We start from the raw sequence: 22,297 nt of genomic DNA, 5'->3' as shown, positions 1-22,297 counted from the left end.
AAAGATTATGTCGACGCTTTCGTCAAGTAAGATTATTACAATTTTTTCAATAAGAAATACTGTTTTATTCACAAAATACGCTTGTTGCCGAATATCTTGTCTGATATATCTATGTCTGAATAAGTGCACCATTTATATGTATACATATATAAATATATTTTTCTTCACATCTGCAAATAATATCTTTCTGTGAATATGTATAGAACGAACATCGAGAGCGACACTTGAACATTTCAAGAGCGCCGAGTTCTCACAATAATATCACCCATATCGCAGATTACAATCATTACTGAATCGTACGTTGGGGATACATAAAATTATAATGAGATTCTTTGATACTCTCTATTATCTAATTTTTTATTAATATTTTATATTATTAAATTTGCTATATAATGCGTACAGTTATTGACTTCTATGTATTTTATACTCGCATGTCATGCTAATTGAACAATTAAGTTATAAAAACAACAGTATTAAGTTGTTTAAACAGTTTTCCAATTTTACTGAATTGATAAACAAAGATTTACGATATAATTTATATAATTTAATAATATAATTTATAATTTAATAATATATTCTTTATCCTGTCGGATTAGTTTGTTTGCAATTTTATGGTTACTTTCTTAATTATAAATTCATTGTATTAAATTATTTAAAATAGAATTAATAGTAAATTAAAAGCGAAGAAAAGTAATAAAAATATCAGCATGATGTTATTGAGAAGTCAATAACCATTCTCATTTATTTTTCTTGATTATTGCATTATTATGCTTGTGCCTTAGCGATATTAATTTCTTTTCTATACAATTCAAATTTATTCAAACTATATATCTCCAAATTATTTTTGGAGTTTTATTGCTGCCGCTGTCATGAATTATATTATATTCGCACGGTCGCTTCTTGTTCCTCGAAAAAAACATCTAATTTTAATACTGCATTCACAAGAAACACGAAAGAACCGTATAATTCGTTTGCGATGATGCAAAAAGCGAAACCCGAACGACAATCGGAACGTGCGAGATCGTAAGTGCAAAAAGGAATGTTTTCCGAATTAATCCTTTTGTTAACAGTTGTATATACATACATACATATGTAAATATAAACATATACATATGTATATAAAAGGAAAATATATTATATTATAATTTTAGATTAGCTACACTTCATTAAATTACTTAGATAAGATCACTCAGATTTATGCAAGAATATGTCTCTCGAGAAAGCGTATTTATGCATACTTATGGAACGATAACGCAGCGAATTCGATAGTTTTATTGGCAGAGAAATGCAGCGAAAACTTATGCCTGTTATGACAATTAACTCGTGGAAATTGAGGCAAGTTTCGCATTAAAATATCTATGCCAGGCTCTATTGAGGTAATTGCTAGTTCGCTAATATCTTCTAGTGCAATTTATGCTTAACTCGGTATTCACGATCTCTGTTCATCCACGTTTCGCGGATATAGCTTCCGGCGGAAAACGCATCTACATGTTAGACACGTCTCAATGTATCTAAATGCGCACACTATCGAATGACAAACCATCTTAAGCATAAAATGCGTACCTTGATGAAATGATCTGCATAAGTAAAACACCGCTGTTCACGACAGTTCATGCACACAATTATATATACACGAAAGTGTAAAAGATCTAAAAGAGAGATTTTTGGATAGAAGGATCTATTCTAAGGACGATAGAAATGTGAAAGTAGTCTTCATAAATAGACTTCCGGAAATGATGCTCATTGCGTGTACTCGATAGCCACGTAAGAATTCCTTAAATAGATGTGTAAGGCAGCGAACGGTAGCAAAAATAAATAACTTAAAAGTAGCGTACTCGTTGCCGAAAGCAGATCGAGGCGATCGACTCGAAAAACGTGTTTTCAATTTTTTCCAGTCGATCAGTTTCAGAAAAATCCAGGAGAATTATTATAAATAAATTATCTTAATTTTTATATATTATTATAAAATTATGCATGAGACACATTTCCAAAATATTTTTTGGATTATTTTTGAAAAATCTAAAATTTCAACCAAAATTATTAAACATTTATATATATATATATATATATAATCCACGATAACTTAATTAAACGATTATATAAAATCAATAATTTCAAATAAATAAAGACCTTCTCGGGGTTTTATGAACAACAAAAATAACAGAAAACACCGAGAGGAAAATCTCTCTTCTCGAGCTGATAATCTACAATAATTTATGGTTGCCTAAATTTAAAAATATGTTTCCTTTGTCATTAATTTTGTACTTGTATTTTCTAATTGTCTTGTAAAAATTCTAATAGAATCTATAATTGCACTAATTTTTCTCTCGGTGTAAAGGGATGCATCGGCAACACCTCGTACAGATCCGAGTACATTTGCTTATTGCTACATTTGGACTTACATTAATAATCCTAATGCCTCTTTCACATTATTTCCAGAGATTTCTAAATGCACCAACTGCCCGTCAGGCCAGTCATGTTCCGTAATCAGTTCTGTCTCGCTCTTTTTTCGCTTTTTTTTTTACAATTATCTCCGTGTTCGCTTGTCTACAGGTGAGTCTGAAAGGGAGCAAATAAAGAAACCAGGATAAGAAACTCTCGATAAAATAAAACAAAAATAAAGTATGGACCGAGGGAGGATCATAAAAATACTACAAACAGTCATTCTTTTAAGATGATCGATTTAATATTTTATAACGATAAAACGTTTCAACAGTTTAGGCTTCTGCGTTTTTAGCAGAGAGAGAGAGAGTCATATCTTGTGATAATGCAATATTTTTTCACTGATTCAATGTCGGAAAACATGCGATTTCTTAGCAAAGGAAATATACCAGTAAAGAATACAATGATATACGAAGGGCCAATATTGTAAATTATTCGACGACGATAACAGCAGCAATCATAAGAATAATAATAATTACTTTATTTAAATAATATCAATAATACGTATATATTATATATTGCCGAACATCTTGATTAAGTGACAATTCATTCGTGACAACACAATTGAACGATCGCTCTGTTACTGAAATTAACTAATTATTATGTAGTCTCAGGCAGATAGGAATGGACTAGGCGTCATGAATTCGGTCGACAATATACTCCTTCTAATAACATTGACGTCAAAGATTGTTTAACAATTAAGAGGAAAAAGCATCGAATATCTCGTTTAAATCTAATGCATGAAGTGTTTAAGCTTTAAAATCGGTACAGCTAGTCCATCGCTATCGATTGCCGTACGCACGTAATTTCTCAACCCAATTTCCATCCCAAATTCTCGAAATATAATACATGCTGTGTACATAACTTTATCTGAGTACCTAACAAATCATTTTAGTCACAATGCGAACTGATATCCTAGGGCAAATATTTAAAAAATGATAGAAAATGTAGTTTTCTTGACATTTCACAGACACTGAAGATATACACATAATAAATTATTATATTACAAAATAATACATTATTTTCGTTTTACAAGACAATTTTGAAAATTAATTGACTACTTTGTAAATAATTTAATCTATATTTATGTATACGAACAATATGTAGAAACATATAATATATTAAATTAAATTAATTTTAAAAAATGTCATCAATAAAATCATGAAATACTACCACGAATTAAACACAAGAGCATGCTTTTAGAGTTATATTAGTAATTTTAGGAAAGTGATAGTACTTGCATGGTTAAATTTTAATATGTTAATTAAACGTAATACGGATTGCTGATTTACATTAGCGGACAAAATTCAGACAGTATTAAAAAGAATCTTATATTGAAACAATATAATAGCGAAGAAATGCAAAAATAGAAGAGACGTGTGGATTAATAAATCACGAACAGACACGTGTCTCCATCACATTATTTGCCTTTTGTCAAAATCTTGGCACATTTGTACAATTAAAAACACTATGCATATCTGCAACATAAATTTCTATTTAATTTTAATTCTCAGCGAGATTATCGTTCCTTCACCGATAGAATAGATATGAATGCAGTGCGCATTATTATGTATTGTACAAGATTATGCGAATTACATGCGTTTATTGTTAGCCATAACTTTTTCTAAAGTTGAATATGTTATTCATTATTTTTTAAATAATAATATTAATATTATTAAATTTAGAAAGTATGTTAATATTAAATTAAAATAAAATTTTATACAAATATATTTATAAATATTTTCTCTAAATTCTTTGGAGTGGAATCTCACTCTAAAGAGTGAAAATTAAGCGTCTTGAAAAAGAGTGACTTAGTTTTCTCAATCTTTAAGAGTGAGATTTACTCTAAAGTTTTAGAGAGTACTGATTTTTAATTTACTTTCTAAATTGTACTTTGTTGAAATTAGAAATGCATTTTTAATTGTATTACTGTCACATTTATTTATAAAAAAGAATGTTTAAAACAAAATTGTAAATTCTTAATATAATATTTCGTTTTTATATAACATTACATTAAAAATAGATTATATTAAATTAATATTAAATTACTAAAATATCTAATTAATGTTCAATCGATGCGTTCTGCATTTAGCATAATTTGTATCTAACCAACTTTATGACAAAATTATCAATAATTTTTCAACGTCATGTGATGTGACATAATTGAACATACTTCAGATCTGAAGGTTCAAAAAACCTATCGATGCATTTTATGTACATATTACAATATAATGAAGTCATTAGTTTCGCAAAATCTCAGATAGAGAAAGTTGCAAAGAAACAATTTAAATTAATTCTGATGAACTCTGCGTGCGTCATGATGCTCGACGAATGTTTAATGCCCTTTGCATATTCCTCATGATCACAACGTGGTTCAAGCTACCGCGCTTCAAGCTCGTCCTGATTTGACGATACAACGAAAAGGATGTGCTTTGCTCCAATTGATGCTGCCCGCCTTGGCTGGTTCGTCTCTGAATGATACGAACACAGAAAGATACGCTGTATCACTTTCGTTTGTCCATATGTGTATAATTTTTCTTGAGTTCTCAAATAAGTTTCAAAAATTTTGTTAAAATAAAATGTAATTAAAATCTAATTAAGAACTTGTAGATATATCCGATCATTATTAAGAATGATTTCTGTTAAAACTATTTTTAGAACTATAAGATTTATATATACAAAAATTTTACAGTTTGAGACACACTTTACCATTTTTGTGATTATATTTGCTCAATAAAGGCATAAAATCGCCAATAATGGTTAAATATATTGCTACTTCTGCTATGAAAATAAAAATTAAACATTTAACTCTCAAACATTTTTACTGGTGTCGTAAATTATGAGAAATGACTTATAATGTACGAATGTAATATAATTTAATCGAAAAGGATATAAAGAAACGTAATATAATGCCTAAGTGGCATGGTAGACTTGATAGTTTTGAATAATTATGTAATAAAAAGAGAGAGACTGCTAAACTTGTAACTTGGCAAAGCACATTGATCTGTTTTAAATAAGAGTCGAAAGTTACAAATGTTATTTCACGAATGGCATTAACATCAGCTTTGTATAAGCACACACAAAACACACAGAGAAACATCTACGCCCAACACATGACGCTTTAAAAACAGAAAAGATTTATATTAATCGAGAAGGAACGTGCACACACGTATATATTTGAGCACGATATAATCGCTGAAAATCGCATTAAAAAGAAATATTTTTAAGCGACAAAAAATTTTCTCTCTTACTTTTCACAAAAGAAAAAGAACGGACATACATTATGTTAGAACAATCTCAGTATTTTGTATAAGCAACACAGCAATCTTTCTCGCGCACACATACTTTTACGATGATTCTCATCCTCCCTGAATTTTCCGCGCAATATAATAAAAATTACTTTGCACCAACGTCAATCCGGATTCCAATATTTAATTCCCAAGGATATGTTAAAAAAATATCACACTTTTGAAATTGCTAACGCTGTTAGTGGTATGTTCACGTGGGATCGGGATCCTAACAATTACGATAATAGCAATACCCGCGAGGAGGTATTGAGTTAACAAAGCTACTGTGTCATGAAGCTATCTCGGCAGTAAAATCTGCATCCACGGTAAAACTTTAATAATTGTCGTGGATTTCTGTCGATTTCGCTCGATAAAGTGCAGTCAATCTAGACCATAAAAATATCATTTGCAACACTAATACTCTCATTCGTCGTTGTACGCGTTCTGATAAAAGACAAATGAAATGATCTCGGAATGCGTCGAGGTCTCTTGGAAAAAAAATCTTAAATGCTTTTTCAGTTGATAATACATCGTGGAAATATACGCGACGGAATGTACCAATGTTTAAAATCAAAAGCATGTTAAAGATGTTTCGAGATACTTTAAAGATCCGTTACCGAGATGCGGTGAGATTTTACCGCCAATCATAAATGTTACACCGACATGTTCAGAAGCGTTTTATAATAATAGTAATACGTATAATTGAACAACATTCTGGCGTTTCAAAACGTTCGCGATAAATCTCACGTACTATTATAGCAACGCGATTACATATCTGAATGCTCTGTTACTACGGGGTATTGTACGTACACGGCACTATAAGTCCTTCTTCTTTTCCTCGCCAAAATCAACTTCACACCACGCATCACGTCATATTATATAATACAGTACTGGCAAAAGGCAACAACTTTTCGTATACCCTGATTCTGATGAACGTCGGATATATTACGGAAAATTTTCAAGGGAATCTAGCGTTGTAAGTTAATCTCTTTTATTGCAAATTTGCTACGTCTCTCTACTAGTACTGGACATTTTTTTCTGTTAAATAAAATATCTTTTATCCTATCAGAATATATCGCTTGTAACGCACTTTTATATATTTTTGTTATCACATTTAATATAACTTTTTCAATATCCACATAACTTCGATGTTTGTCAGACAAACGTATAGTTCTATCTGTACATCGGAAAAAATTTTTGGTTTAAGAACAAAGCGAGGGAGAGAGATTATCGCACTATATAAAAAATTTCAAAAAACTTTTACGTACAAGGAATAAATTTGACGTTATAGACGCTTTTAAGAAAAATAAGAAACGATAAAATGTTAAATTTTTTTTTTTTTCGATTCATCCACTGATATGTTGCGATCGCTACGACAATTAGGATACGACGAATACATTACTAGAGTTCGTCATATTCGTGGCGAAGATTTTATATAAAAAATATGTGTCTCTTGTTTTATCGCGATCCGAGGTTCATCAGCATTTGGGAGGAAACAACTCGATACGTTACCTTTGCGAGTATACACAAGCACGTTGTATTTATAATATGTATACACGTTACACACAATTTTTGTGCGCGTGCATACGCATGTGTATGTATATAGGTACATACAGAGACAGACAGAACGTGAGACACATATAGATACATAACACTAATTATATATCTCGCAATAAAAAGAAATCGCGCGGGCCTTCTGCTAGCCGAACTATGCGCAAGCATACTTTATTTACAAAGCTCCTCGTTCGCCATGCGTCAATTATATGTCGACGACACTTGTCCCGTAGTCACACGGCCTCTCACATGTTAGTAAAATATGATATTAATTTATCGACGGCGACGACTCGATTAGGAAAAAGACGCTTGAATTATGCGTGGACAATGGAGACGCGTGAAAACGTCCGGCAGTAAACAAAATGCCATTTTGACAGCTTCTTATCCCTTACAAATGTATGTCATAAATTCGCTACAATACAATTTTTACGATCATCTTAAAAGATCATCTTCTTTTTCAGAACGTTTATATATTTTATTTAGCTGAATATTTTAGTAATACTTGTTATTTTCCTGTGTTTCAAAATAAGCTTTCAGCTTTGACGGATTATAAAAATATTTAATTCTTTTGACGTTAATTTTTGTAGAAATTAAAACAAAAGATTAAAATATACAAGAAAATTAAAATTATCAACGTATTTATATCTCAAATTTGCATAAAATGTTTTTGGTGATTATATGGTCTATTAATTGGCCTGTTTTATTCTATAGACAGTATAGACCAATTAAAAATTTCGCTGATAAATAAAAGAACAGAATAAAAGTGATATGTATCAATTTAAGTAGGACAATACGACGTCAAAAGAATTAAGAACGTCATTATCGGTCCTCTTTAAAAATATTAGGTTGTTCGGAAAGTTCGTTTTAAATCTTCTGTTAGTTTAGGACGCAATTTTTACTCAAAGAGTAACTTTATTGAAGCGGTGGAGACGGACTTGTGCCGAATGTCGGCGAGTTTTCTAATAGTTACTCGTGGATTTTCGTGCACGAGGTCCTTAAGAAGCGTTTCATCAACCGAAATTTGAGACGATTTTTCCGAACAGACTAATAAAAAAATGAAACTTCTCTATGAAAACTTCCGTTGAAAAAATGGCATTTTAATCACTCCCTGAATCGATTTGGAACAATGTCAAAAGCTTTATCGAGTACTGTAGGCCGACGAGTATCACGTTCTTGTTAAATACGTAATCATAATGATATTGACTCTCCTATACCCAGGAAGATTCAAGGATGCCCATATAAGGATGTCGAAGGCGTTCCCTTATCATAGTGGGAATCACATTCGAATGAGATACGCTCACATGTTTATGTGTACAGATATACATGTCGATAACAAATTAATGCTAGAAGTCGCGGATCGAGACGAATGTCTCTACCGAATAGATGTTAATGAAAATCGCGTTAAGTACAAACGTTTCGTACAAGTGAAACGTTCTATGTATATATAATGAATAAAACATAAACTCGCCATCAAAATGGAATGGTCGATAATCCTTGCAATCTCGATTCAGAATGGATCACATATTCGCCTCGATCCTCGATGAAGCTATTCATATCATTTTTCTCTATTTTTAACCCTTAAGTAGTCTTGCGATCAATTCTTATATCAATTCCAATTAATTATTTTGAGTCATTCTCTGCCTAACAGAGAGTGATTTAAGTAGAGAGTGTAAGTATGAATTGACAAGCGAAATGTTAAACGAGGAGAATTAAGAGGATCCGGTAGAGACAATGACGACAAAAAAGGGTGAAACATGAGAAGAATGACAAATCAGATTTTTTAAAAAAGCATAGTGTTACATGTTCCGTGAAAAGAAATTCAACTACTAACACTAATACCAACAGTAAAATTAAATGCGACTGTTAAAAGCTTGAATTACACGGACATAGTTAGCAACTTACTCCAACGCGACCAATCAAGGGTTAAACTGTATTTCGTTACCGTATCATTCACACAGTCACCCATTCTCTCTTTCTCTCTCTCTCATTTTCTCGAAGATTTCTCGCTACGGCGGTGCAGATCACCCACAGAGCATGTTGTGCACGAGACGACGAAGGAGGACGAGAGTCGTGCATTCACTCGCGCTGCAGTATCTCCTGATTCAGGAAAATAGACAAAGCGTTCAGACAGTCTGACTCTCTCGCATGGAGCGTTCCAAAGCGGCCATTCGTTTCTGTCAGAATGAATTTAATGAGAGCTGAGACACAGACCTGTCCTCAAAAGTGAGGAGAGTAGCTCGTGGCTATCTTTCCTCCCTTTCTCTCTTTCTCTCAGAATCGATGAATACTTTTAAACTATTCTCGCTACCGAGTTGTAGACGATTATGCGAGATACTTCGCTTCCTCCGCGACCTCTAAGCAATATTATTTTTTTTTTGTTCAGAACAGTTACGTTATATAGAATTGTTGAATGTTTCAGCTGCGAAATGTTCGACGCGATTCTTCGAGAAGCGATAAAGAATATCGCGAAGCATAAATCATGCTGACATGTACACTTCACGCGCATATTTTTGCGTTTCGTCAGTCCTGATAAAGTATTTGTTTACTTTTTAATAAAAATGCCTGGCGTAGCGTAATGAGAATACGCCACAAAGAATACGCACCATCGACACGTTTGTCATATGAGTGATCTTTATGTGACACATTTCGAGATAATATTTTGACAGTGGCATCGTTTTCGAGCGCGTACTTTATCTCATTTTTAGGAATGAAATTCAGCTTGGGACGCTCCATGCGGATCGCGATTAGTCGGTTTATCCTGGAAAATCCTGCAATACTTAAGGGGACGTTAAAAGGACTTGAAGATGGTGCAATTACCATTCGATAGGTTTTTATGACACGTCGTAGTGTACCTTTAATAATTACGGTAAGCCTCGGTCACTCGGGGAGAACACGTTTAAATAATTCGATCAATCGGCCATTGACGATAGCAAACTTACCATCTCGTATAAATCGTCTGTTCATGAATATAGCGGTGGCAATAGACAATCATGATAGTATTATTATAATGTGATAAGAGACTACAAAAACGTGCGTATCAATAGCAATAAAATTAAAATTTAAGTAAAATTAAAATTTACTCGTAAGTAACAGTAAAGGCGAACAGTAATAGTTCGTATTCACACTTCACTTGTATCGATGTGTACATTTATCAATAAAAATAAGGTGTAAATACGGAGCCATATTAATAGAAATATAGAATTATTGAAATAAGAAAAATATATGAAAAGGATATTCTTCCATACACACAAAATGAATTTTTCTCTTCAAAAACTCAATTTTTTATCCTTCTCCTGTGTTGCTGATTTCATGGAAGTATATTTTAAAGATAAAATAAATTTATAAATTTATATATTTTACGATGTCAGCATGATTCTCTATTGCCTCAGCTGTATCTTGTGTCCGATCGGTCAACGAAATGAATTAGGACTTACCATCTCAGTCGTGAGACTCGCTAGGGCCTCCTCCACAGTGGCCGCGATCCTTCCACCGTCATCCTGACGTTGATTACCCTTGATTGGCGTCGTCGGGCAACCTAAAATTATCGTTAATCGTCATCGTGCAAAAAATATCATTGGTCCTCGCAAATTACCATTAACGGAAGGCAAGAGGTATCTCGAGCGATAGTGTAATCTCCTAAAAATTAGCTCTATATTCGGAAAAAAGCGGTCGTAATTGCGTGAAATTAAAAAATTTGTAAATATGTATTTGTCGCAGTGCGAAATATTACACGAGACATATGCATAGCATTTGTATAAATGATTTTAAATGAAAAGTGGTTCAGAATTTGTGCCTTTTTTCTCGAAGTTTCGCAATTTTGAGGCGAAACATGAAATGTGCATTTAAGAAACTGTGTTGTCTATACATGAGAAGAAGCGTGTGAACTAATTGCTTGTGTGAGCCAATAGTAAAGAAAAAATACAGACAAAGATCAAAACTTATCTGCTAGAGGTCCTAAGAAATTTTCAAAGATCAGAAAACGTATACAAATGAAAATAGAAAAATAAAATCAACGTATAGACAGGATTCAATGAAGAGTGACGAAGAAGTGAAGTTTCGCGTTTTCGTATTTTTTTTTCCTTTATTGTCTCTTTCATAGTTATCAAGCATTTTAACAAAGCTTTATTTAAATTAGCTAGACAGGACTAGACAGAACAATAATGTTGATTGGTTATAGCTGTTATAGAATCAATATTATATAATCGAATGAAAATATTTTCGCATTTGACTAACAATCTTGAAGCATAATCGATATTACACAACAGTAATATTAATTACAATAACATTAAAGTTAAACATTTATTTATAATTGTCGCATTCATATATTTTAGGTATGTGTACTTTGAGACAATTATGTCATATTATTTTAATTTCAAAAAATCTGCTTTCCTTTTAAAAAAAAAATTGTTATAACAATAAATAAAAATCATAATAAAAAAACAAAAAAAATATATATATACATGTATATATTATATACAACAAATTGAAACTTCTAATTTATGTTCATGTTTCACATTTTCTGATATGTTAATTTATATATTAAATCTTATGTTTTTATGTTTATTTCGTTGTACATGAAAATTCTAAGAATCGCGGCTTTTTCATTGAAAAAGATTTTTTGTCAAATTGATATTAAAATATAACAATCTAATTGCATATACATATATATATATATGTATATATATGTATGACATGTAATTTGAAAATTGATGAGAATAATGTATATGTATGTAATACATTAAAAAAATAAGATGTTTAGTCTTTAGAAAGATTAAATTCTTTCATGAGCTAAACATTCAATACACACTATTCAAGAGTCCAATAACTCTACGATGTTAACGAGATAGAAAGATAGAAAATCTTTCACCAACATGCTCGTCAATGATGTTGACTGTGTTACAGCATTCAATTTATATTAATCAGAAATAAAAAAAGGCTTATAAAAAGGTTTCAGATTCATAGAATCAATGTGATATAATTCTATAAAAGTCGATTTCCTAATATATATCTTTTTCACAAAAAGGTAACTATCTAAAAAATCACTTAGAAAGTTTAGAAGATCTACGATAACACTCGATAATTAAACAACAGCGAGAAACAATATAATGTCTATATTTGTTCTCGCACGAGCGACTCCTCGTTGGAGTAATCGAAGGAGATAGAAGAGAGGGGAGATACCAGCAGAAGAAGCCGAGAAGTCCTCATGGCAGTATCCTTCAGGAGCCATAGTAGATGTTCAATGCGTAGAGCAACTTACCTATGTCGCCGCTGCTGGAGCTCTCGGTGAAGGACGGCGTGCCCTCAGTCCACGTTGGCGTCGAGCCCTCAGCACTTCCGGCCGGTGGAGTCCACGTGAGACCACCGCCACCTCGGCTGCTGCTGCCGCCACTCTCGACACTCAGTGACGACTTGGTTTCCCTGCCGCCACTGCCACTACCGCTACCGCTGCTCTCCAAATGCACGTCCGATATGCTGAGGATAAATTCGTTCGTCAAATTTAATGCTGATAATCTGAGGGAATCGAATAATCATGTGTGATTAAATTAAAATCAAATACTAACATTCTCCTTTTCCTGAGGTTGCCGTGATAAAGCAAAGAAAAAAATGTTGTTTAGATGCGTGCAAAGTGCGAAGACAAGCATAAAATATATTTCAGGCTAAATATAGGTAATATAAAAAAAATTCAAGCAGTGTAAAGACGTATCTCTGTGTACATGTCTTATCAATTGCATCTGATCGTCAATCTATTCTTAACTGCATGCATCACTAAAATTGTTATTTTATACTAAATTTGTTAGCTATCTTTAATTTATTCATATAAATATACAAAATGATAAATAATATTATTCTGTTGATTTTATTACTGGTTGAGAATTGAGGTACTTCAAAATTATCAATGATAGTAATTGGCAAAAGAGTGTACTCACCTTACAGTGTCGTGATACGTCTTGGTGAGGGTAACGTGATGAACAACCTTATTTTGTTTGGAATGAGTAGAGAACAGATTGCTCGTAAGAATAGGGGTTGCGCCGCCTTGCTGAAGGTGACCACCGGAAGCCAAGGTTTGGTCGTTCGAGCGGACTGCATCATCAAAGGGCGGGGGCGGGGTGGAGCAGGTGGAAGGAAGGGTACCACCTACAAAAAGCGCGCTACAGTTAGCCCTAATTAATACAATCAAATGCTGAAATAGTAGGTAAGAGTGGAATGGCAAAGGATGGCTGAGATAAGAGATTCGTTTACAGTATTTACACTAATAATAATCACATCTATATATGCTTACGAAAACGACTGGCAGAAAATTACGATTTACTCCTTGAATTGCGATTTTAGTATTTTAGGATAAATATATTTCTTATTACGCAATTTTATGAAAAGTACTAATATATTCTCTTGTATTTACAAAAGAAGTTGAAAGATTTGGGAATATTTTTCATAACTTATATTGACTTGTATATGTTAATTTGTGTGTGTGTGTGTGTGTGTGTTGACAATTTTATTATTATAAGAAAAATTCGTCGACATATAAAATGGTATAAAGTTAATATTTACCACTTGTTAATTTTATATATTTATGCAGATTCATAAAGATTAATTCAGCGAATACTCCAAATTTTAAACCATCCTATATGTGAATTTAATTGTACTACAATTTCTGATCAATCAAAATTTTTAACGTGTGCATTTAAAAATAGTATTTTCTCTAATTCCACAATGAATTAATTCTTCTGCCCGTTCGTATATGAATATAATTGAGAAAGCTTAGGATAAATAACTTCTGATATTTAATACAAAGAGGAAGATAAAGAGGATACAAAGAGGAAGATAATTATATAAAGTTTCCAAGCGCAATTGTATATACGCAGCGAGAAAACTATGCAGAGTAAAATTTCCAACATTTTTAAGAAGGCAAGCTAGGAAAATTTGATGAATTAAATTTTAAGAGTCGCGATAATATCATTTATCTAAGAATATTGCATTTTTTAAAATGTTGAAAATGTTAATATAAAGCATCTATATTCAAAAGTGATAGAAGCAAATTCGGACAAGTATTAAAGTATTCATTTATACATATTTATTAGAGTACAACATAAACTATTTAATTAAAGTATGCAGAATAGATTCAATTTTATACGTTACTACATCATCAATGTATTCGTATGAACATCCTCTTATGTTACATGAGATAAATTACTACTAAATAATTTATTAAACTTTAGGACGAGAGTCGATTAAATAGCACAATACGATTAGCAGGTAAATAAACGCAATTAAATGAGCGGATATCGGATTACACGAAGTAAATTAGTAACAAAAGCAAAAGAAATGTTCTGAGAATAATAACGCGTTATAAGTAAAATTTTATTTCCAGTAAAACACATTGCGTTTATTCACTCGTTGGTGACAATAAAATTTTATGCATGCAGTTTCTAATAAAACTCGAACGATACTTAAGCTAATAGAGACGTCAATCAATCACATAACGATAACTTTACACAATAAGCGGGGAGAACTCGACAACAACTTTTGTTATACATAAACGATACCTCGTCGATGTCTTAAATCGACTGACATTGATACGTCGCAGACGTGGAAAAGAGATAGCAAGATATTAGTTCAACACAGATTACTCTCTTCTATTAATAATAATAGTCGAACATTTAACGGTAAACATAGCACATCATCTTCGCTAATCCTGATGATTACCGTAAATACTGTTATCACAATCTGAGATATGAGACGACGATATGCAGAAAATAATTGTCAGAACGCATGCTTGTGTTATCATGCAATAATGATATAAAAGAGATCAAAAACATTTTACATGATAAGTGTTCAGTGATGAAAGCTGTAATTTCTTCATAAAGTTGGAAGCTGTGGATATCTTTTATAAGATTATAAATTCGGAAAAAAATTTTGTATACTATCGTTTACGCAGTTGATAATCATCATCAGTTGGATGACACCAAGACTTATCGTTATTAATACCTTTATAAATCGCTTTGCTAAAGTTAGCAGCCAAGAAATTTATATCTTTATGTAAACGATCGCGTCTTTCGATAAGTATGTAAGAAGGAAACATTTGGTTTTAGCATTCCAAACTCTGAATTAAACGATAAATCGTCGCAATGACCACTCGAAAAAGACTTAAATGTTTGTCTCTTGTGTTTAACATCGGTGTTTAATAATTTTCCTTTCAATACGATTTTTTCTTCTTCTTGATTCAATCGAATTTCATTAACCGGCAGTGCAAATTTTCGTTTAATAGCGTTAATTTCATTTCCGTAGTTCAAATTATCCAAGCGTACTTCTCGCCGAGAATCCTTCGTTTTACCTCTCACATTCATCTTAATCTTCTCAAAGTTCTTCACTTTTTCGAAAACGGAACATTTTAGAATATCGCTATTCCTATTTCGAATATCGTCGAAACTGGAAGATACGAATTCTTCTCTCTTGATTGTACTCAACAATTTATCTCGATTCACATCTTTCGAGTTGATCTTCTTAATATCGAATGAAGATTCTTCTTCACGAAAATAGGAATTTCCATCGCAGCTTTTACAGTCGGATTTCGGAGACTCGTTTTTATATTTTTTAAATCTTTCATTAGTCTGTTGATCGAATTTACTAATCCCTTCATGAACTATCTTATCTTCCATATTTTCAGCTTTACCACGATAACTGTTTGCAAAAATTCTTTTGAATCCACCTCTATTATTTATTTGCTCATCATTTATATTCTCAGAGATATTCTTCTTCTTATCAAGATAGTTATTATCTCTGCCAGAAGGGCAATTCTGTTTCGTTTCATTACATCTGATTGCCGATTCCTTCCTTTTGCTTGTAAAATTTGTGTCATTTTTATTGCTTTTCTCCTGAATCTGATAACCACTCTTATTTCCTAGAGAACTCATTTTCAAAGACAATTTTCCATTTTCTCTTTTTACATCTGTTTTCTCATTTTCAGATAAATTTCCATTAAAAGTTTCCCTCTTAGATGTTCGTTTCTTCATCGACGGTTCCGGCGCAAGTCGTTTCCTTCTCTTAGATTTCTCTCGAATTTTTTGCAGCAAAATACTATCTTTTTTAATTGACGCGAATTTTAAGATCTTTTGCTTATAATTAGTCCATTCTTCAGCAGCCTCCATATAAGATGTATGCATATGATGCGTCCTCACATCTTCCACTGGCTTACGAAGATGCGACACTGTCGTGATCGTTGTGATAGACGCTTCAAGATTCTTTTGCTTTCTCTTTACTCTCTCATAATATGTCTCAGAATATTTCTTGTCCTTTCGCGACATCTTGTAATTCATGAGATCAGCTCGAGAGCTTGGATTTAAAAAGTATGTAAACTTCGCTAGATGATCTGTCTTGGTATCGCCTCTTTTCTCTTTAACTTTCTTCGAGACTTTATAATTATCGTTACCCGTTTCATTGAAATCTTTCAAGCGATTGGATCGACGAATTCCCCTATCTGGTCTGAGAGGGTGCAGGCTAGTCTTAATGAAGTAAGCGTCCTCGACCTTCACCACGCTGACAAACTCCTCCTCGTCCTCGTCGAGTTCTTGGGTATACCAATGCTGAATCGAGTCCATCGGTCGAATCCGTCCGGCTTCTCCACCGACACGATCGCGATGAGTGACGCGGCAAGTATTGGATGTTGATGTATGAGCATGCAACGCATTCGAGGTGGCGGAGGTAGCTTTAATAGAAGTAGCAGCAGTGATAGTAGAGGCCACGGTTTTAGCGGTGGTGATAGAAGTAGAAGTACAGGAATGGTCAGATAGGAGCGAATGGTGCAAGTCGCACGAACTGTCATGCAAGCGGTATCTCGTGATTATGACTGCTTCATCACCTCGGCTGGAAGTCACCGACGACGTCGTCGAGGCGGCGGTGCTGGCCGCCCGGTGATCCTCGGAGGACCTGGCGGTCCTCGAGGCGCCCGTGCCCCGCGGTGGCACCGGAGGTGGGATCTTGCCGGACGGCACCAGGTTCGGGTTCGGCGGACTGGCCGCGCTTCTACCCTTCAGTACGGCCGGGTAACTCGTGACCTTGACCGTGGGGGCGGCCCCGGGCGGATGCTCGTGATGCGGACCTTGACCGGCGGCTAAGGTCAACGGGGGCGGACTCAGCGGGCCGGCGGCAAGGTTAACCGGGGTGGAGGTGGCAATCGGCACCGAGGCCGCCGCGTTCGTCGCGCTGATCGCAGGATCGGGCGGGCTAACTGCTGCCGTGGTCGTTCAAGGTAGTTCGAGGCCATCCAAGGGTTCAACGAGGGAAGTCGCGTGTGCCGCGTCGCGATGGCGCGGGATGGGAAGACAGAGAGAAAGACAGGCGAAAAGAGAGAAACAGAGAAGCCGGATGAGAGAAGTCGAATGATTGGAGAACCGTGCAACGTCGATTCTTCTCTGGCTGGTTCGTTTTACGAGAGAGTGCTCCGCGAGTGCAATATTTTATATATATCGCGATTTATCATAATATATATATGTTTGTAATTAAAAATAAGTTCGTGACTAGTGTAATATGTGAAGTTCACTTTGTCCTAATGATTATTACATAATGAAATGTAATAATTAAAATCTCTTTGGTAACATTTACTTTTCGCAATTCACGAATGCGTCGAATTTACGTTGCACGGTTCAAAAAAATTACTTGCAATTCAAATTGAAGCGATAAATGACACATGATTTACAACAAATATTGTTGCAATACGGTTAATTAAATTATTTTCAATTCATTAACTTTCATCTTTAATTTTAAATACACTCAATTTTAAATAGATCAGATAGTTAGAGAACAATTTCACGAATCTTTAAAATTTTTCTCACATTTATTGTTTTTACTTTTTGAACAAAGAAAGTACGATTGACATTCACGTTTTCCGAGTGTAATATCATTGTAAAAGATAATGATACATTTTCGCGACATCGCGACGCAATCTTGAAAATGGTTTCACATGACAATAAACAACTGTACATTACGAGAGTAAGTGATTGTATAAGACTCACCGGCCTTTGTAGGTGATGTAGCATGCATTGTCGTACCTCCAGTTGCCGCCACCGCTAAACCACCATATAACACCATGTACCATTACCGTACTGTGATACATATCCAGCTCTTAATCGGACAGAGAAACTCACCACGGATTTCGAGAGTACCCGAAAACGCGGAAGCCATTCATCAGTGCCGAAAGCGCGTTACAAGCACAAGATGCCTTAGTAGAAATTTATCGGCAATATATTGGTTAAACGTTGGGAATATACTGGACCAATATTTGGGCAATATTGTGCCAATAATTGTACCACTAAGGTAATCTCATATTCGGCGTCACGAAATCTCTTTGCCGTAGGGTTTGAAACGATGCGAGGCAGCAACAACAGAGTTATCGATGCTGCACAAAAAATATGCGCTTCATATTTTCGATCCAATTATTCCGGTCCGATAAAATTGTAGGAATTATTTCCGCATGTCTATAGCATCAAAATCGAACGACTCGTCTGCGATTGTCATTCAAACCCTGCTTCATCATTGGGTATGCAATTCCTTCAAGCGTTTCACTTGCAGCGAAGCATGATAAAAGCAAACCCCATCGAAATCGCGGTTCCAGTTTCTCTGTCACATCTCGTTGGCCGATAGAGTCCCGAGGCAGAACCCGAGGATTCGAACGAGGGACGTTTATGTGGCAGGGAAACAAAACGATTGACGGACATTCACGATGTGATATATATATATATATATATAGGATGGTAAACGAATTGATTGTAGGAATACAGGGAGAGATGAAGTGAGAAGAATCGCGCGAGGTGCAAAGGTGTGTGTCAGTGGAATCACTTTTTGCCAGGTAAAATATAAATTTAAGAAGATATAAAAGCAATTCTCTGCTTTCTCTCTCCGTTATGTACAATATAATTTTGCATTTAGTAGTATTTACACCGATTTTACCGTTTGTTCGTCGCTGACGGTGACTTGAGCCCGTGAGATATGGATATGTACAGACTTACATTTCTAATGATAAAATTCTCTAAACTTTTGATTCACCAGTAAGAGAAAAACGTGAGATTGAATATCGATTTCTTTACAAGGTGCGCCTTTGTGGTGCAAATTAAATTCTACTAAACAATTAGAGATTATAATAAATGTACATACGCTTTTCATACGTGTAGTGAAGTATCCATAGGAAACCAATGTGGAGCAAGGGACAGGAAGATCGGATAGGATCGGACGGAACTTCACCTAGAACTCTCGATGTCTTCGCATATCGGTATTGTCGTGAATGCTTTAGAAGCGGGTAACGTGGGAATGCCGCAACTAAGTTTATTGCACTGATCGCTGTGCCTGGCTACAGTGAAATCCAGCGCAAAGCTAATGATAGAACCGTGAAGAAAACGTTCTGTCGAAATTTTCGGCACGATTTTCGGAATTCACGTCCAAACCTCTAATCGCGATGCTGATATATTTTACTTGGAATCGGACGTTACTTTAATCAATTCTGTCGTTACAATTTATTATTTTAGACGCGCTGAAGATGAATATTAAAAAATATCCAGTTATATTAAAAAACGCGAAATAATTATTATTTACGGTCTGTTACTGATGACGTTCCGAAAACCGATCAATTTCTCGCGTGATATCATGAACAAGCGTAGAGAACTTTTGAATGATAGAAAATTGGAAAAAAATCATTTGAGTTTGAAAGAAACGCATTTAACTTACCGGTTGAATCAAAGTCACCCTCTAGTGGCCTCAGTGGTCTGCTTATACTTTTCCTCTTCGACGGGGAATGTTTCAAAGCTGCAACATAAAGTACGCGATGCTATAATTTCTTGCGTGAGCTGTGCGAACTAAACAAATTCATTTTTAAAAACCGCTGTAAAAATTATGCGTGTTAAGTACGCCTATTAAAAGGGCTCAAAACGCTACAAAAGCCGACATCAGCAAGGGTCGAAGAACATTTTATTGGCTTTATCTCGTTAATTTGTTTTAGTTTAAAAAAAACCATGAACTTAATTGTTAGTAGAATATCATAAATCGAGTTATTCAATTTTTATAATAATTACATAAGTATATAAAATAGTTTTTGCAGTATCGCAATATAATTACGATGAATTCTAAAGAAAATTACAAAAAGATATAAAAATATACAGCTAAAATCGCAATCTATCTATACGTAATTTATCTTATTTATTTTAAATAAGTGTTTTTACGTTACACACACATAGCCAATTCATCTATTTATTAATTCTAATAAAAAATAGACAAATTTTTATATATATCGCGATAGTTCTTTTGTCCATAATTTTAATTTTAAATATTTAACTTTTCTGTTTGAATGACAAATCTTACTATAGTACTGCATTTGCCAAGCCTGTGTATAAATTTAATTTTTTTCTCAATCTATAACTATACTACTGTTTATTAACAAATTCTAAACTATGGTATATGTACTTATTGTATAAAAATACTTATATTTTACTAATCGCAGGCATAAAATATCTAACATATATTGTGAATAAATGAGAATATAGTCAAGCGGACAACATTTAATGGCCTCGCTTGCTTTTAAGCGAAAACTTTTTTTACGATTAGCAATTGTCATCTGTATGTGCTACGTTTTACTCCATGCCTAATTAATTACACAGAAAAAGAATATACGTACATGAGAAAATTGTGCTGGAATCTGTAGATGTACATTTTATGCATACGTAACAACTAGATTTCATTGTAAATTGCGCAGACGTTTATCCATTAATTTATCGGTCCGTGCTGTGATTATAGGGTATGTCTAGGCTAAACTAATTGCTGCACGATACCGAATGTGATAAGGAAAGTTTAGGATTTTAGAGTTTTATAGATAGAGAAATTAAGTGGGGAACACACTGAGTAAAACGCAATTACCGAAATCTCTTTAAGGAATTCATCTTTTTGTAAGATGTAGAAAAATATAATGTAGGGAAAGGATGAAGAGTTCATCTATAACAAGTATAGATGTTATTCTTGGATATATTGAAAGAAGAATGAGAGACCTAGATTTATAATAAAATTCTTGGGCTGCAAAATGTATGTTAGAAAAACAGAGAACGGATATATGTGCGAAGAATGATAAAAAAAATACATGTATCAGGCATACAATTCTCATAAGCAAAAAAGCGATAAAATTAGAAATAAAAAACACTCACAAAGATGTTCAAAAGATTCATTTACATAATTCTGCTGCTTAATTTCACTTAGTTTGCTTAACAAATATTTTCGATCAGTATAAACATTCAAGTTTAAAAAAATCATGTGTTAGTAATAAACATAAAAAGTTGCGTTTAAAATTGTAGCGTGTAAAAAAAATATCCATATTGTAAAATGTAAAACAAACTTCTCAGATATGTGAGTGTAATTGACTTTTCTAAATAAATTAATCTATTGTATTCCTTTCAATTTTAATTCATCAAGTAAAAAAATATAAAAATAAACATGTAACATTTTAATATAATGAATATCGTTTTATCTTCGAATATATCACATGCAGAGGAATATAACATTAACTTTGTAAATTATATTTGCAATTATTTTAAAACAATTATTCAAATTCTTCTAAAAAATTGTGATAGACAAAAGTTGTGATAGATTTTATCTGCTCAATGCAAAATTGTGTGTACATAAGAGGTAAGATAAATCCACATATTGTAAAATCAATGAATAGAATCAATGAAAAACAGATAGTTCATAAGAAGAAATGCATATACAGGCAGAGGATCTTGTGAAAACAAACATATATTCGTACACAAATGGACAGATGGACACACACATAGACAGAGTTACCTATATAGCTGGTGACGAGGTTACGGAATTTGCGGTGATTCCCCTTAATCTCAGGCAGGTCCACTTTTGGTATTCAATTTTCGAGTTTCGATCGGTAGCAGGTCAGATGAGGTCATTGGGGGTTGACACGAAAAGAAGTGCACGGGACACAGAGAAACATTAACATTTAGCTAATACCGTTTATAATATGATTATGTATACCG

The 22,297-nt window shown here is 33.7% G+C and overlaps 1 protein-coding gene across 8 annotated transcripts in view; it reads right to left on the bottom strand.

Moving 5' to 3' along the window:
• Window positions 1-2,141: 2,141 nt before the first annotated feature.
• PIP5K59B (Phosphatidylinositol 4-phosphate 5-kinase 59B) overlaps window positions 2,142-22,297 on the bottom strand; it is a 33,141-nt gene continuing 12,985 nt past the window's right edge. Inside the window, exons 11-18 of one of the 8 annotated variants that reach the window (XM_018511179.1) lie at window positions 22,095-22,157; window positions 19,998-20,075; window positions 18,293-18,346; window positions 17,140-17,508; window positions 13,211-13,418; window positions 12,541-12,755; window positions 10,718-10,818; window positions 2,142-2,559 (exon numbers count right to left, since the gene is read on the bottom strand). In XM_018511179.1, the coding sequence (XP_018366681.1) occupies window positions 2,548-2,559; window positions 10,718-10,818; window positions 12,541-12,755; window positions 13,211-13,418; window positions 17,140-17,508; window positions 18,293-18,346; window positions 19,998-20,075; window positions 22,095-22,157 (1,100 nt within the window). In that variant the 3' untranslated portion in view covers window positions 2,142-2,547. Of the gene's footprint in view, window positions 2,560-4,609; window positions 4,914-7,954; window positions 9,381-10,717; window positions 10,819-12,540; window positions 12,756-13,210; window positions 13,419-17,139; window positions 17,509-18,292; window positions 18,347-19,997; window positions 20,076-22,094; window positions 22,158-22,297 lie in introns of those variants that run through there. The other 7 variants (XM_018511142.1, XM_018511172.1, XM_018511188.1 and 4 more) reach the window with 7 other exon arrangements.

The sequence above is a fragment of the Trachymyrmex cornetzi genome, unplaced genomic scaffold (genome assembly GCF_001594075.2).
Source record: "Trachymyrmex cornetzi isolate Tcor2-1 unplaced genomic scaffold, Tcor1.1 scaffold1118, whole genome shotgun sequence".
NCBI lineage: Eukaryota > Metazoa > Arthropoda > Insecta > Hymenoptera > Formicidae > Trachymyrmex > Trachymyrmex cornetzi.
Note: the sequence above shows the minus strand (reverse complement) of the source record. Positions and strands in the feature narration are given on the sequence as shown.